Source organism: Syngnathoides biaculeatus, chromosome 22, assembly GCF_019802595.1.
Source record: "Syngnathoides biaculeatus isolate LvHL_M chromosome 22, ASM1980259v1, whole genome shotgun sequence".
In the NCBI taxonomy this organism is placed as follows: Eukaryota; Metazoa; Chordata; class Actinopteri; order Syngnathiformes; family Syngnathidae; genus Syngnathoides; species Syngnathoides biaculeatus.
Window position 1 is genome coordinate 5843747 of NC_084661.1, and position 17061 is coordinate 5860807.

Here is a 17061-nt window from a genome sequence, read left to right on the forward strand (position 1 = left end):
CTGGGGTGTCTTTCCAGTGGGACATGCCCTCACAAGGGAGGCCTCCGGGAGGCATCCGGATCATGGGGCAGGATCTCATCCCTGATCTGGAGAGGGGACACCGCCCTTTTCCAACTGAGGACCATGGTCTCAGATTTGGAGGTTATGATTCTCATCCCAGCTGCTTCACACTCGGCTGTGAAGAGCTCCAGTGAACGTTGGAGATCACGGCTCGATGAAGCCACCAGAACCACATCATCTGCAAAGAGCATAGATGCGATGCTGAGGCCACCAAACCGGACATCCTCTATGCCTCGGCTCCGCCTAAAGATTCTGATGCTATGAAGATCAGCTACAGATAGTCAAACGGGGGCAAGAGGCTCAGCTGTTAGCACGGTGGACCTTCCCCTCAAAGCACTGACAATAATGACAAATAAAGAGAACCAAGACTCTTGGGATTCCAAAAATGTTCCCTCACAAATGCCATGGATGGCAAAGAGGGTGACAAGATGGGATCACTGTTCATGAATGCAAAAAGCACCAGAACTCGACCAATTAATCAATGAATTTGACAGTGATGCACCAATTTAGCTACGATGGATATTTTTCAGACTGGAGTTGAGTCAGATGGTTCTTTTGAAGTCTTGCCCAAAGATGTGTAATGTAGTTGATAAACTGCAATATGCACAAACATTTTATGCACAAATATTTAATGCAAAAGTTTAAGTTAAACAGTGTTAACTTAGTGCCAAAATTGGGGTCGTATCGTTCATGTAGAAGCACCTCAGCCTAATTTAGCCGAGCTGAGATACTAACAACAGAAGCGACTGTTTTCCAATATTTACTGAGGAGGAAAGCATCAAATGCTAGTATCTACACGTCCTGCAAAACCAACGTATTGTATACAACGAGGATAGTGAGTACCAATAAAAAGTTCGGCAAGTGGAAACGCCAACTTAAACTTGCTTATCGGCCTAGTAATGCTTAGCTTAGCTTGCTAACAACGAGACGCGTTTGTGACCAATCCGTGGATGTGGAAGAAACATTGAACGTGAGTAACTTCATAACCTGTAGGACGAGGGCGGTAAGGACTTGGGAAATTTAACAAGTCTTATCTTTCATTGTGATCCCTTTGAGTTGCCAGTTTTCAAGATGGCAGCAGTTTAACCAGAAGGATCTGACCAGCCCGATCGTAATTCAATAAATCCTGCTGATTTTGGACCAAATGTTGTTAATACTCGACGTGGGACGCTCCTGGGGACAACTTCAGTGGACTAAAACCACAATCTATGCAACCTTAGTACCAAAATTGGAGTCGTATCATTTGCGTTCAAGCAGCTTGGCCTAAGTTAGCCTAGCTGAGATGCTAACAACGGAAGTGTCTGTTTTGAATGAGGAGGAAAACATCAAATGCTAGTATCTACACGCCCTGGAAACCTACATATCGTACACAACGAGGATAGTGAGTACCAATAAGAAGTTGGGCAAGTGGAAACATCAACTTAAACCTGCTTATCGGCCTAGTATTCCTTATATTAACTTGCTAACAACGAGAGGCACTGGTGATCAATTTGTGGATGTTGAAGAAACATCAAACATGAGTAACATCATAACTTGTACGACGAGGGCCATGAGGACTTAGGAAATTTAACAAGTCTTATTTTAGTCGACTCAACCTTGAACTACTAGTGAGGGGCATTGTGGTTTGAATCCCCTCCATCCACGTAGCCTTTAAATTGCCATATCCTTTATATTTTTAACAGGTAGTATGTAATTTGTGTACCTTATGTGCTGACTGTGTTTATTGTGATTGCTTTCATTTGACCTTAACTTTAACACAGATTCGGTAGCATGTAAATTGTGTATCTTTTGTGCTGACTTTGTTTCATTGGTTCTTCTTGATTATCTGCAGCCCGTTGGGCAGCACATTATTGTGCTACCTGTCAGCCGGCCCCAAGCCCAGATAAATGCAGAGTGTTGCGTCAAGAAGGGCATAAAACATATATGAGCGTTCGTCATACGAATTCTACAACAGTTAAGTCATGGCCTGAGCTTCCTACACCTGCACTCGGAAATGTTCATCTAAAAGGCGGAGGGAGAAATTCAAATAATGGAGGTCAAAAACAAAAAGAGGAGCAAAGCAGCTTAGTCGGAAGAAAAAGAAGAGGAATGCACAAACCCTACAGCTGTGTGTAGGGACTTTGAATGTTGGTACTATGACAAGAAAAGCTCAGGAGTTTGTTGACATGATGATTCGGATAAAGGTTGATATATTGTGCATCCAAGAGAGCAAGTAAAAAGGTAGTAATGCTAGAGGTTTAGGTGCAGGGTTTATATTATTTTAGCATGGAGTAGATGGCAAGAGAAATTGAGTAGGGGTTATTTGAAAAGAAGAGCTGGCTAAGAATGTCTTGGAGGTGAAAAGAGTGTCAGAACGAGTGGTGAGGCTGAAATTTGAAATTGAGGGTACTGTGTACAATGTGATTAGCGGTGATGCCTCACAGGTAGGATGTAACCTCAAGTTGAAAGAGAAATTCTGGAAGGAACTAGACAAAGTAGTCCTGAGCATCCCAGAGAGAGAGAGAATTGTGATAGGTGTAGATTTCAATGGACATGGTGGTTAAGGAAACAGGGGCGATGAAGAAGTGATGGATAAGTACGGCATTCAGCAAAGGAACTTTGAGGGGCAGATGGTGGTAGACTTTGTAAAAAGGATGGAATTGGCAGTGTTCACCCTTATTTCCAGAAGAGAATGTAACATAGTGACCTACAAAAGCGGAGGTAGAAGCACGCAGGTGGATTATATTTTGTGGAGACGGTGTAATCTGAAGGAGGTTACCGACTGTAAGGTTGTGGTGGGGAGAGTGTAGCTCGACAGCATAGGATGGTGGTGTGTAGGATGACTCTGGTAGTGGGTAGGAAGAATAAGAAGACAACAGTAGAGCAGAAAATTGGGTGGTGGATGTTGAGAAAGGAAGAATGTTGTGTGGCCTTCGGAAAGAGGTGAGACACGCTCTAGATGGACAGGAAGAGCTCCCAAAAGACTGGAATACTACTGCCAAAGTATTGAGAGAGGCAGGCAGGAGTACGCGGGGTGTCTTCTGGTAGGAAAGGGGAGAAGGAGACTTGGTGGTGGATCCCCAAAATACAAGAAGTCATCCAAGATAAGACATTAGCGAAGAAGAAGTGGGACACAGAGAGGACTGAGGAGAGACGTAAGGAATACATTGAGAAGCGTCAAAGGGCAAAGGTGAGGTGGCAAAGGCTAAACAGGAGGCACATGATGACATGTACTCCAGGTTGGATACGAAAGAAGGAGAAAAGGACCTCTACAGGTTGGCCAGCAGATGGATAGAGATGGGAAGGATGTGCAGCAAGTAAAGGTGATTAAGGATAGCGATGGAAATATGTTGACTGGTGCCATTAGTGTACTGAGTAGATGGAAAGACTACTTTGAGAAGTTAATGAGTGAAGAAAATGGGAGAGAAGGTGGAGCAGAACAGGCAAGCGTGAATGACCGGGAAGTGGCATTGATGAGTCAGGGAGAAGTTAGAAAGGCACCGAATAGAATGAAAAATGGAAAGACAGTTGGTCCCGATGCCATACCAGTCGAGGTATGGAATTTAGTGAGTTGGTTGTGGAGTTTTTGACCAACTTATTCAATAGAATACTAGCGGGAGAGAAGATAGCTGAAGAATTGAGGAAAACTGTGCTGGTCCGCATTTTTAAGAACAAAGGCGATCTTCAGAACTGTGGAAACTACAGAGGAATAAAGATGATGAGCCCCACAATGAAGTTATGGGAAAGAGTAGTGAAGGCTAGACTCAGGACAGAAGTATCTTAGAGGAACTGTGGTACTGCATGCGCAAGTCTGGTGTGGGGGAGAAATATGTCAGAATAGTACAGGAGATGTATGAGGGCAGCAGAACAGTGGTGACAAGTGCCGTTGGTGTGTCAGAAGAATTTAAGGTGGAGGTGGGACTGCATCAGGGTTCCGCACTGAGCCCTTTCCGGTTCGCAATTGTAATGGAAATGCTGACAGACGAGGTTAGACTGGATTCCCCTTGGACCATGATGTTCGCAGATGATATTGTGATCTGCAGTGAAAGCAGGGAACAGGCGGAGTAACAGTTAGAGAGATGGAGGTACGCACTGGAAAGGAGAGGAATGAAGATTAGCCGAAGTAAAACAGAATATATGTGTGTGTGAATGAGAGGGCCGGAGGAGGAGCTCCAGAGAGAAGAGATAGCAAAAGTGGACGGGTTCAGATACTTGGGGTCAACAATACAGAGCAATGGAGAGTGTGGTCCGGAAATGAAGAAACGGGTCCAAGTAGGGTGGAACAGTTGGCGCAAGGTGTCTGGTGTTCTATGTGACAGAAGAGTCTCCGCAAGGATGAAGGGCAAAGTTTATAAAACAGTGGTGAGGCCGGCCATGATGTACGGATTAGAGATGGTGTCTCTGAAGAAACAACAGGAAGCAGAACTTGAGGTAGCTGAAATGAAGAGGCTGAGGTTCTCGCTTGGTGTGAACAGGTTGGATAGGATTAGAAATGAGCCAAAGTTGGATGTTTTGGAGACAATGTGAGAAAGAGCAGACTTCAATGGTTTGGACATATTCAGAGGTGAGAGAATGAGTATGTAGAAGGGTGCTGAGGCCAGGCAAAAGAGCAAGAGGAAGACCAAAGAAAAGGTGGATGGATGATGTGAGGGAGGACATGAGGACAGTGGGTGTTAGAGAGGAGGATGCACAAGATAGGCTGAGATGAAAAAAGATGACACGCTGTGGCAACCCCTAATGGGACAAGCCGAAAATAAAAGAAGAGTGTAAATAATGTATTTATTTAAGACTGTAATACGTATTATCAACAGTATTGATAAAATGTTATCCTTGAGGCGCGCCTCAATGGCTTCAGGTGGGTATAAAAACAACGTTGAGCTTAAAGTATGTCATACGAGCATCATGGGGACATTAAAAAAAAAAAAAAAACGAACATTTCACGTGTGCACTCCTGTTTTTTTAAATTTTATTTTTTAATGTGCCTATGACATCCTCGTTTCTATGTCGTTTGAGCTCATGTTGTTTTGATAGCCGCCTGATGCCATAGGAACGCGATGGTGGAGGAAGAGTGAAGCACCAGGGAGAAGAGATAGCAAAGGTGGACGACTTCAAATACTTACTACACCAAAGATCAGAAACGACTGCCTGTGAGTTTGTTTTAACTTAAACCAAGACAAAAAATGTTGACTACAACGGCTAGTTGTGCAGCTGCTTTTAAAAGAAATATCATCACTCATGCCGATGATGCCGCCAACCCGGAAGTCGCGTGGCAGTCCAAAACACCGATGGTTTCAGGTGGGGTATAGAAACAACGTGAGCGGAAACTACGTAATACAAACCACATTATTATTTAAAGTGAGATTTGGTCGATCAATATCTTCCCATGATTATTTTCCCACTCAGACACGTGTTCACAAAGAGTACTATTATACTGTGGAGACAAACATGGCAATAAAATTAATTGATTATTAATCAAAATTTAAATTTATGCCGAATTTTGCTTCGTACTCATGCAAAGGCTCATCAGCTTACTCATGTTTCCATGTAACGTGTGCAAGACGAAGACCTGCTATCTTTGCTGCATCACCTGCTCAGTGACAAACACATATAGGTTGTTCTCAGAATTCCAACGCAAGTGGTAACTCACTGCCTCGACAAGACCAAGCTGAAATTTTCGGAGAGCCAAATGCATGCAGCCTCTCTTGAGACTCCCCTTCCATGGGGACATCAGATACAGCGAGCTCATGCAACTCATTAAGTTAAAACACACAACCCACTTGTTCTACAAAGCCTGCAACCACCTCTGTACCACTTATGGCTCACAAGGGACTAATTCCAAAGCCACAATTCCACCCAGCGGAAGTACTGCACAGCCACCAGTACATAAATGTTCACCTTTAACCTGGCAGGTAACTGGTGTGGCCCACAGTGCCACCGCCAAGGGCTCTGCGAATCCTGTTCGTGACACCAAAATAAAGTGTATTTTCCCTTTGAGTCCAGGTAACAATTGGAGGAAGCACTCTCAGAGACTGAAGTTTGGGCCAATTGTTTTATTTAAGAGCCACTGTCAGGAAATGCATGATTTTTAGTTTGTTATTTATGAAAAACGGCAGCCAACATGGTCCCATGCGTTTTTTCACTACAAAACATGATTTTGACGTATACAGCTTTTTGTAACTCCCGCCATGAAAATCCTCTTGAGGGATTTGTTTTCGAGAAGAAGCAGGAAGTGACGTACTGGGCAGGAATGCCCTGAAGTGGACTCATTTGTTTCTATTAGTTTTACCTCCGGGAAGGTAGCTCATTGTTCCTTCCTGTTAGCCGAAATGCTGGCTCGTTGCATTGGTGGACATTGCTTGAACAGTCGAAAGGATGGATTTACCCTTCATAAGTTTGCAAGAGACCCAGTTCGTCGTGAAAAATGGATTGTGCCAACCTCTATAAACTACCAAAAAAATCCTCATAGAGAGCAAAAAATCCTTATAACATACCATAATCAAATTATACGTCAAAATAACGGAGGGAAAAACACAAAGTTTGTCAATGATTTTATTGTCGATCTCCATAATGATAATATCTGGAGTTAATGTCTATTTCTACTAAGTAGAATGATCAAAAAGATGACTATTTATCAGCCAGGCTACAATACCTCAGATATTTCTAAGACAGATTCACCAAAGAGAATCAGTGATGGGAAAAGAATAATGTTTTGACAGATTACATATCTACTGAATGCCGATGATCAATTCCTTATTTTTAGTGAATATGGAAGGAGCTGATCTGTATGATCAGGCTAACAACAAGCTATAGATGAACTCACTGACATTAGCTATTGTTCATATGAAGCCATTCTCTATCTTAGTAAATGGAACGTCTATCTTGACATGCATATGACACCCTTGTGGTTAAAACACAGCATTCAATTATTTTATTGTCAGCTTTTATAAAAACATGACCATGAGCTAGAATGCTAGAAAGAGAGCTACAATGTTAGCTACAATAATACCATGTATTTGAAATGAGGCCCAAGGTGGTAACTAGCGAGCATGCACGCTACATTAGCTACTAGCTAAGTCAAATTAATTTGAGCCACGTATGATCAAAGTCAAGATAAAAAATGACATTCACTTTTTGTTGCAGTCAAGTAATATCCCCATATAGCTCCTATCTCGATAGGTCCGCGTCACCAATAGCATATCGTTAACGATTTGATCGATTGTGACAGGTAGCCGAGAGCCTGCCAGAAGCTCCTCGGCAACAGCCTCCATGTTTCCCGTGGTGAGGTGTCCGGCTTGTCGGTGCTCGATCCGGGCCAAGGATTTACTGGAAAGTTACCGGAAATGAAAGTATTTTACTACTCTAAATCAACATTTTCCGCTGCGCTAAACATCCTGCCTGCTGTGACAAAAACTTTGAATCAGACTACGTTTGGAATTCCCCATCTTTGGGTTTTCCCCACAAGAGAGTAGACTAGCGCCATTCTGGGCAAAAGGAAACTGAAATTTTCAGAATCCGTATGATTTGTGATATACGGCCGTATACGTAAGATTCACCACAAAATCCTTATGAACCATGGCTAAACCGTACGAGTTGACAGGTATGCCGATGAGGTGGCTGACTGTGAAAACACCAAATGGCAATAAGATTCCTCTGAAGTTGATTTAATCAGGGAATTTTTCCATCTTTTTTTTTTGAAGCTCAAACTCTCATTCTCCTCACTCAGGTTTTATTTTATGTTTTTCAAAAATACACCACATATTTATCTTATATAATGCCAAAATGCACGACACAGGAGCTTCCAGTTTGAACCCGTACAAGTTTAAAGGACTTGCCCACTGCCCACAGGCATACCACCAATTAAATGGGTCTTTTTATCATGCTTAATATCAGACAGGTAGATATAATGCCATCTTCTGGCTCTTTTTCTCCATCTTCACTCAAAAGGCATAACATTTATGAAAAATAACAAAATTAGATACCGTAGTTTCAACACTAGAACTGTTCTAACCAGAGACAACCAGAGCAATCTGTGTGTGTGGAGTTTGCATGCCCCTCCCCGTTGTTTGTATTGGTTTGGTCTGGGAAAAAATATGTTTATATGTGCCCCATGATTGGCTGTCCAGGAAAAATACTTTATATGTGGCCCCCAATTGTCTTTCCAGTGTTCACCTCTCAACGAAAGTCACCTGGGGTAGGCTCCAACTACCCAATGACCCTGAAAAGAAGTGTGAGAAGGAAAATGATGGATGAATTGATTAAATGATTGTCATTTGATGTCAGCATTTATTTGAAATATTAAAATCTAGTCACATTTCAAAGGCTGACATCAGATCAAAATTACAGTAAAATATTTTAAAAGATAAAATGATTTAGTTGCTAGGTGGTACACACTGTCCCCATTTTGTGTGGTTTATTTGTCAGTTTAACTATAATTTTGCAGCACAGTAACTTGAGCTGGTCCTCTGTCTGTAAAGTTTTGCAGAGTTGCTTTCAGTTGATCTCTGTGGTACAAACCAAGTGCAGTTGGAGCTGATGAATGAAAACCTTAAGCTGTACTCCTCCAGAGCCCCTCAAATAATTGCCATGGTTAAGTTCTTCCTCAAAGAGCTCATTAAGGTATTCAGTGATCTTCCTTTTCAAAGTATTGTATTCATCGCCACAAACATATCTTTTCCCCTGGTCTGGTAGATGTTTTATTCCTTTGTTTTGAATTGTCTGATCTTTTCATTTCCAGAACTCTGGTCACATGGTTGCCATGAAGAGTTTTGTAACAGATGACCATAGCCTGCTCAGCTTCAGCAAAGGCGATGTTGTCAAATTGCTCCCGATGGAGGGACTCCAAACAGGTAAGCACTGCTTAAGCCGACTATGTTTAGAGAGAATTTAAGTCAATGTGTATTGCGATTGCGATGACACCTACCAGTTATTCCCTGGTATTGTTTACGTTTGTGTGTTTTTCGGTTGTCTCTGGACTCAAGTACACAAGAAATGCCTTGCTAACGCTTAAAGAGTCTTCTATGGACTTTTTTTCAACAACTCTCACCAATTCGCTTAATCTTTTTCTGGAGTTACTCATCTGGATTCTCTCCGAATCAACGCGTCGAAGACGCAGAGGCTCGCGAGACGGTACACAAGTTCATCTGCAAAAGAGGGGGACAAGTTTGGCACTTCCCTCAATTCATCTTGCAAATGTACACTCCCTCGTCAACAAAATGGATTAACTTCAGCTTCTCATCAAGACCTGCAAAGACTGAACGTTCTGCTGTCCGGTGCTTCATGGAGACTTGGCTTTGTTGACACATCCCCGACGGCGCCGTTACGCTACTAGGCTTTCATCTGTATGGACCGGACCGCATTGGATAGCTAGCACGGAAATCGAAAGGCGGTGGAATATGCTTTTATATCAATGAAAATCAGTGTAGATGTTACACAACTCAGCACACTCTGCAGCCTGCTTTTGGAGTTGTTCTTGAACTGTAAGCCATTTTACATGCCACGGGAATTTGCCTCTTTCATTCTTGTAGGTGTTTGCATTCCACCCCAACTTACCTTGAATGCAGCACTGCTAAAATCGCCGAGCAGGTAAATGAGATTGAGATAAAACACCCAGATTCAGAGCTCATTACCCTAGATTTTAAGACTGATAAACTTAACCTTGAACTCCTTAAATATCAGCAGCACATAAAATGTCCGACAAGGGAAAATAACACTCTAGACCAGTGGTCCCCAACCAATGGGCCACGGTACCAAGGAATAATAAATTATTTCCATTGTATTTATTATCCGAGTCTGAGTAATCTTTTATTTTGAAAAATGACCAGATTCTCTTGCTTACATCTCGGTCACTTGAGCCCCAAAAAATTACCCCCACAAGCGAGCAAAATGTGTAAAAAAACATGAACAGAGGAATATTTGACGTTTCAAACAGCGGGGATTTTGTGTGAGACTGAGTCTTCATTCTCCCAGCTGGTGCACGACCACCTGTCTCATCACCGGAAGCTTAACTGCTGGAGATTGCAAACGATGGTGGCTTTATAAGTATTTTTGAGGCAACGATTCTGAGGATGTTGTGGATTAAAGTAATGGCAGAATACCTGGAGATTGCCACCAAAGCACTGAAAACCCTGTTGCCATTTCCGACATCCTATCTGTGTGATGTGATGTTTTCTGAGTTGACAGCAACCATAACAAAACAACGTAATAGACTGGACATAAGCAATACACTTGGGGTGTCATTGTCTCCCATGACCTGAGATGGGAGCATCTCATTGTGGAGAAACAAGGTCAGGGCTTCCATTAATATACCATTACGGTGAGTTAAAATTTTCATGCAATTTAAATTCATTTTGTGGGGTATCTCAATCTTATTTTGAAGGCATCTTTAAACATAACTATAGCACACCAGAGTCAGAGAAATTTAGAGCTGTGGTTGCCAACAGAGGGAGGTGAGGCACAGGGGAGAGGGTTCAAACAGACAAATTTATTTCAGCTGTTTAAAAAATAACATTCATGAAGTGTTTCATAATAAAAAAAATGAACTGTTATGGGGGTATATCTAGATAAGAGAAAGAAATGTGGAATTGCTAGTTCTTGTTCTATAATTATTTTTCCATGTGTATTTTTTGTAACACCCCCCCCACTCTGTGGTAAAAATTGTCAAGCACTGGAGTGATAAAAAGGTTGGGGACCACTGCTCTAGTCCACTGTTATTCTTCCATTAAACATGCATATCGCGCAATTCCTCGCACTCCCTTACGCTCCTCTGAAGACTGCTAACACAACTTAATACCTACATACAGGCAAGGACTTAAATGCGTGAAATGTTTGGTAAAATCAGATAAAAAGTGGACCAATGAGGCAAAATTTGAACTTCAAAGCTGCTTGGACTGCATCGATTGGCGTGACTTTTAAAATTCAGCAAGTGGCCTTGATTAACTCATGTATATTCTTACTTTGTATGTCAGTTTCTGTGGGGAAGTGGACCAACAAAAACTTTTCGCAAGTTCAATAACAACAACCGAGGTTTACAGCCAGACTTGGGCAACTCCGACAGAACGGGAATAGGGCCTTTTTAATCATCCTGGCAGGACACAGCAGGTGAGGCTGGGGGACACCACCTCATCCAAGCACACTATCAGCACCGGGGGACCCCATGGTTGTGTCCTGTCCCATCTGCTCTCCTCACTCGACATAAACGACTGCACCTCAAGGAACCTGGCCGTTAAACTCCTGAACTTCACAGATGACACCACAGTCATCGGCTTCATCTAAGACAGCAACAAGTCTGCGTATTGACAGGAAGTGATAAGACTGGAACCTAGCGTTGAACACTATCAAGACTGTAGAGATGATTGTGGACTTCACGAGGCATCCTTTACCACAGCTGCCCTGACGCTATCCAACTGATTGGGAGCAATGGTCCGCTCAATCAGAACCCAAGCAGTGTTCTGTCACCGGAGTTTTGTCCGTAATGAAGACCATGTTCAAACAAAATGGTATTCACATGTGCACTTGGCACCAGGACACTTTCGGTCCCAGTTTTATGACTGACTTTGCGGTGATGTCATTGGACATACGACTGCATGTCTTGAACACTCGGCTGAAGAGAGGGGCGGAGCTGTAAAACTGATCACCTTGTGGTGAGTTGGCTCTGATGGTGAGGGAAGATGCCGGTCTGACCTGGCAAGCCCAAACGGATTGTAATGGTCTGCTGGGAGTGTCTGGCAAAATCCAATGTCAGAAGGAGTTCCAACTCCCACCACAGACAGAACTTTGCGCATGTTCCTGGGGAGGCTGGGGACATCAAGTTCAAGGGAACCATGTTTCGCGCTTCCATTGTTGTGGCGGCCAACAAGAACTGTGGCCATCATGTGGTCAGTGCCTGTCATGGCGGCAATGCCCAAACCAGGTGGTCGAGAGTTGCAGTCAAGCTAGGGTCTGATCAGGCCTTTTTGGTCTCTGGCACTTGTGGTACTGCTGGCCAAGCAGAATCCAGCTTTGGTGATTACTGAGGCTTGAACTCAGGCATCGGAGGGGTACATTGAGGCCATGTAGAAAGACTTCCAGACACCTGCTTGACCATTGTGGTAAAGAAACCGGTAAGATGAAAAGCGAAGCTCTCAATTTATGATCTATGTTCCTTCCCTCACGTTTCGTCATGAGCTGTGGGTCGTGATCGACAGAACAGAATCCCAGCGACAAATGGCCGAAATGAGTTTCCTCCGCAGGTGTCCAGGCTCTCCCTAATAGATAGGGTGAGAAGCTTGGTCATCCAGGAGGAGCTCAGAGTAGAGCCGCTTCTCCTTTGTATTTAGAGGAGCCAGACGGGGTGGCTGGGGCATCTAATTTAGATGCCTCCCGGAGACCTCCCTGGTGAGGTGTTCCAGGCACGACCCACCAGGAAGAGACCGCAGGGACGACCCAGGATGCCCTGGAGAGACTACTTCTCTTTGGTGATTTCGGGATCCCCCCAGAAGAGCTGGATGAAGTGGCTGGGAAAAGGGAAGGGTGGGCATCTCTGCTAAAGCTACAGCCTCCACTACTGACCTTAGATAAGCGGTAGTAATAGATGGATGGATTGACCAAGGGGAAAAGAAAATGAATTTGTCCCATTGTGTTGGGCTTGTAAGTTTCCTCCCAAACCTTGTGGCAGGCTCAGCTCTTGCTCCTACCTACATGGGCGACCGGTCTGGGACTTTGGAAGTTGATAATCACTGATCATGGCCAGAAGGAAAAAAATATATCAAAGCTATATGGTGCCTTCTTCGATCGAAAACCCTGGGTCAGATTCTTCTTCTTTTCCTTTCGGCTTGTCCTGTCAGGGGTTGCCACAGCGTGTCATCTTTTTCCATCTTAGCCTATCTCGTGCATCTTCCTCTCTAACACCGACTGTCCTCATGTCCTACCTCATAACATCCATCAACCTTCTCTATGGTCTTCCTCTGGCTCTTTTGCCCGGCAGCTCCATCCTCAGTACCCTTCTACCAATATACTCACTCTCGCACCGCTGGATATGTCCAAACAATCAAAGTCTTCACTCTCTAACCTTGTCGCCAAAGCACCCAACTTTTGCTGTCCCTCTTTTTCTTCTTCTTTTCATTTCAGCTTGTCCCGTTAGCGGTCGCCACAGCGTGTCATCTTTTTCCATCTTAGCCTATCTCCTGCATCTTCCTCTCTAACCCCAACTGCCCTCATGTCTTCCCTCACCACATCCATAAACCTTCTCTTTGGTCTTCCTCTTGCTCTTTTGCCTGGCAGCTCCATCCTCAGCACCCTTATACCAATAAACTGACTCTTTCGCCTCTGCACATGTCCAAACCATCGAAGTCTGCTCTCTTGAATCTTGTCTCCAAAACATCCAACTTTGGCTGTTCCTCAAATGAGCTCATTTCTAATCTACCCAACCTGCTCACTACAAGCGAAAACCTCAACATCTTTATTTCTGCTTCCTCCAGTTCTGCTTCCTGTTGTTTCTTCAGTGTGACTATCTCTAATCCGTACATAATGGCCGGCCTCACCACTGTTTTTTAAACTTTGCCCTTCATCCTAGCAGAGACTCTTCTTTCGCATAACACACCAGACACCTTCCGCCAGCTGTTCCAACCTGCTTGGACCCGTTTCTTCACTTCCTGACCACAATCACCATTGCTCTGGATTGTTGACCCTAAATATTTGAAGTCCTCCACCCTCGCTATCTCTTCTCCCTGTAGCCTCACTCTTACCCCTCCACCTTTCTCATTCACGCACATAAATTCTGTTTTACTTCGGTTAATCTTCATTCCTTTCCAGTGCATGTCTCCATCTTTCTAATTGTCCCTGTGCATACTCCCTGCTTTCCTGCATATCACAATATCATCTGCAAACATCATGGTCCAAGGGGATTCCAGTCTAACATCATCTGTCAGCCTATCCATTACCACTGCAAACAGGAAGGGCTCAGAGCTGATCCCTGATGCAGTCCCACCTCCGCCTTAAATTCTTCTGTCATACCTAAGGCACACCTCACCATTGTTCTGCTGCCATCATACGTGTCCTGGACTATTTTAACATACTTCTCTGCCACACCAGACTTACGCATGCACTACCACAGTTCCTCTCTTGGTACTCTGTCATAGGCTTTCTCTAGATCCACAAAGACACAAACCTCCTCAAGGCAAATAATACATCTGAGGTACTCTTTCTCGGCATGAAACCATACTGTTGCTCGCAGATACACACTTCTGTCCTGAGTCTAGCCTCCAATACTTATTCCCATAACTGCATTGTGTAGCTCATTAACTTTATTCCTCTATCATTCCCACAGCTCTTTTGCTGTCCCTCAAATGAGGTCATTTCTAATCCTATCCAACCTGCTCACTCCGAGCAAGAACCTCAACATCTTCATTTCTGCTACCTCCAGTTCTGCTTCCTGTTGTTTCTTCAGTGTGACTATCTCTAATCCGTACATAATGGCCGGCCTCACCACTGTTTTATAAACTTTGCCCTTCATCCGAGCAGAGATTCTTCTATCACATAACACACCAGACGCCTTACCCCACCTGTTCCAACCTGCTTCGACCCGTTTCTTCACTTCATTACCACACTCACCATTGCTCTGGATTGTTGACCCTAAATATCTTCATCTTCATTCCTCTCCTTTCCAGTGCATGTCTCCATCTTCCTAATTGTTCCTCCGCTTGCTCCCTGCTTTCACTACAGATCACAATATCATCTTCGAACATCATGGTCCAAGGGGATTCCAGTCTAACCTCGTCTGTCAGCCTATCCATTACGACCGCAAACAGGAAGGGGGCCCTTATGCAGTCCCACCTCCACCTTAAATTCTTCTGACACACCAATGGCACATCTCACCGCTGTTCTGCTGCTCTCATACATGTCCTGTACTATTCTAACATATTTCTCCATCACACCAGACTTGCGCATGCAATATCACAGTTCCTCTTTTTGGTACTTTGTCATAGGCTTTCTCTAGGTCTACAAAGATATAATGTCGCTCCTTCTGACCTTCTCTGTACTTTTCCACGAGCATCCTCAAGGCAAATAGTGCATCTGTGGTACTCTTTCTAGGCATGAAACCATACCGTTGCTTGCAGATGCTTAGGTCTGTCGTGAGTCTAGCCTCCACTACTCTTTCCCATAACTTCCTTGTGTGGGTCATCTTTATTCCTCTGGAGTTTCCATAGTTCTGAACATCGTCTTTGTTCTTAAAAATGGGGACACACTTTTCCTCCATTCTTCAGGCATCTTCTCTCCCACTAGTATTCTATTAAAAAAGTTGATCAAAAACTCCACAGCGAACTCACCAAATTGCTTCCATACCTCCACTGGTATGTCATCGGGACCAACTGTCTTTCCATTTTTCATTCGATTCAGTGCCTTTCTAACTTCTCCCTTACTAATCAATGCCACTTCCCAGTCATTCATGCTTGCCTGTTCTACTCTACCTTCTCTCCCATTTTCTTCATTCATAACTTCTCAAAGTACACTTTCCATCTATTCAGCACACTACTGGCACCAGTCAACATATTTCCATCGCTATCCATAATCACCTTTACTTGTTGCACACCTGTCCCATCTGTATCCCTCCTTTTGTCCTTCTTTGGTATGCAACCTCGACTACATGTCGTCATATGCCTCTTGTTTAGCCTGCCTGCCTCTCTGAATACCTTGGCAGTAGTATTTTCGTCTTCTGGGAGCTCTTCCTGTCCACTTGGGGCCTGTCTGATGTCTTTCCAGAAGGCCTTGCAACATTCTTCCTTTCTCAACTTCCACCACCTGCTTCTCTGCTCTACCTTTGTCTTTTTAGTCTTCCTACCCACTACCAGAGTCATCCTTCGCACCATCATTATATGCAGTCAAGCTACACTCTCCCCCACCACAACCTTACAGCAGGTAACCTCCTTCAGATTACACCATTTGAACAAAATATAATCCACCTGTGTGCTTCTCCCTGCGCTCTTGTTGTTAACGCTATGCTCCACTGTCTTCTGGAAATAAGTGTTCACAACTGCCAATTCCATCCTTTTTGCGAAGTCCACAACCATTTCAAAAGTTCCTTGGCTGAATGCCGTACTTACCCATCACTTCTTCATTACCCCTGTTTCCTTCACCAACATGTCCATTGAAATCTGCACCTATCACAACTCTCTGTCTCTCTGGGATGCTCAGGACTACTTCGTCTAGTTCCTTCCAGAATTTCCGAGTGCAGGTGTAGGAAGCTCAGGACATGACTTAACTGTTGTAGAATTCGTATGACAAACGCTCTTATATGTTTGCCACAGTTTTATGCCCTTCTTGACGCAACCCTCTGCATTTATCTGGGCTTGGGGCCGGCTGACAGGTAGCACGATAATGTGCTGCCCAACGGGCTGCAGATAATCAAGAAGAACCAATGAAACAAAGTCAGCACAAAAGATACACAATTTACATGCTACCGAATCTGTGTTAAAGTTAAGGTCAAACGAAAGCAATCACAATAAACACAGTCAGCACATAAGGTACACAAATTACATACTACCTGTTAAAAATATAAAGGATATGGCAATTTAAAGGCTACGTGGATGGAGGGGATTCAAACCACAATGGCCCTCACTAGTAGTTCAAGGTTGAGTCGACTAAAATAAGACTTGTTAAATTTCCCAAGTCCTCATGGCCCTCGTCGTACAAGTTATGATGTTACTCACGTTCGATGTTTCTTCAACATCCACGAATTGATCACCAATGCCTTTCGTTGTTAGCAAGCTAAGCTAAGGAATACTAGGCCAATAAGCAGGTTTAAGTTGGTGTTTCCACTTGCCCAACTTCTTATTAGTACTCACTATCATCGTTGTGGACGATACGTAGGTTTCCAGGATGTGTAGATACTAGCATTTGATGTTTTCCTCTTCAGTCAATATTGGAAAACCGACACTTCTGTTGTTAGCATCTCAGCTAGGCTAATTTAGGCCGAGCTGCTTCAACGCAAATGATACGACTCCAATTTTGGTCCTAAGGTGGTGGTTTTAGTCCACTGAAGTTGTCCCC

General features: G+C 43.7%; 1 protein-coding gene across 4 annotated transcripts in view; it reads left to right on the top strand.

Moving 5' to 3' along the window:
• Nucleotides 1-17061, top strand: part of myo15b (myosin XVB) — a 160675-nt gene that overhangs the window by 71897 nt on the left and 71717 nt on the right. For all 4 annotated transcript variants that reach the window (XM_061809561.1, XM_061809562.1, XM_061809563.1 and 1 more), the window contains exons 27-28: nt 8514-8655; nt 8774-8885. In XM_061809561.1, the coding sequence (XP_061665545.1) occupies nt 8514-8655; nt 8774-8885 (254 nt within the window). The remainder of the gene's footprint in view (nt 1-8513; nt 8656-8773; nt 8886-17061) is intronic.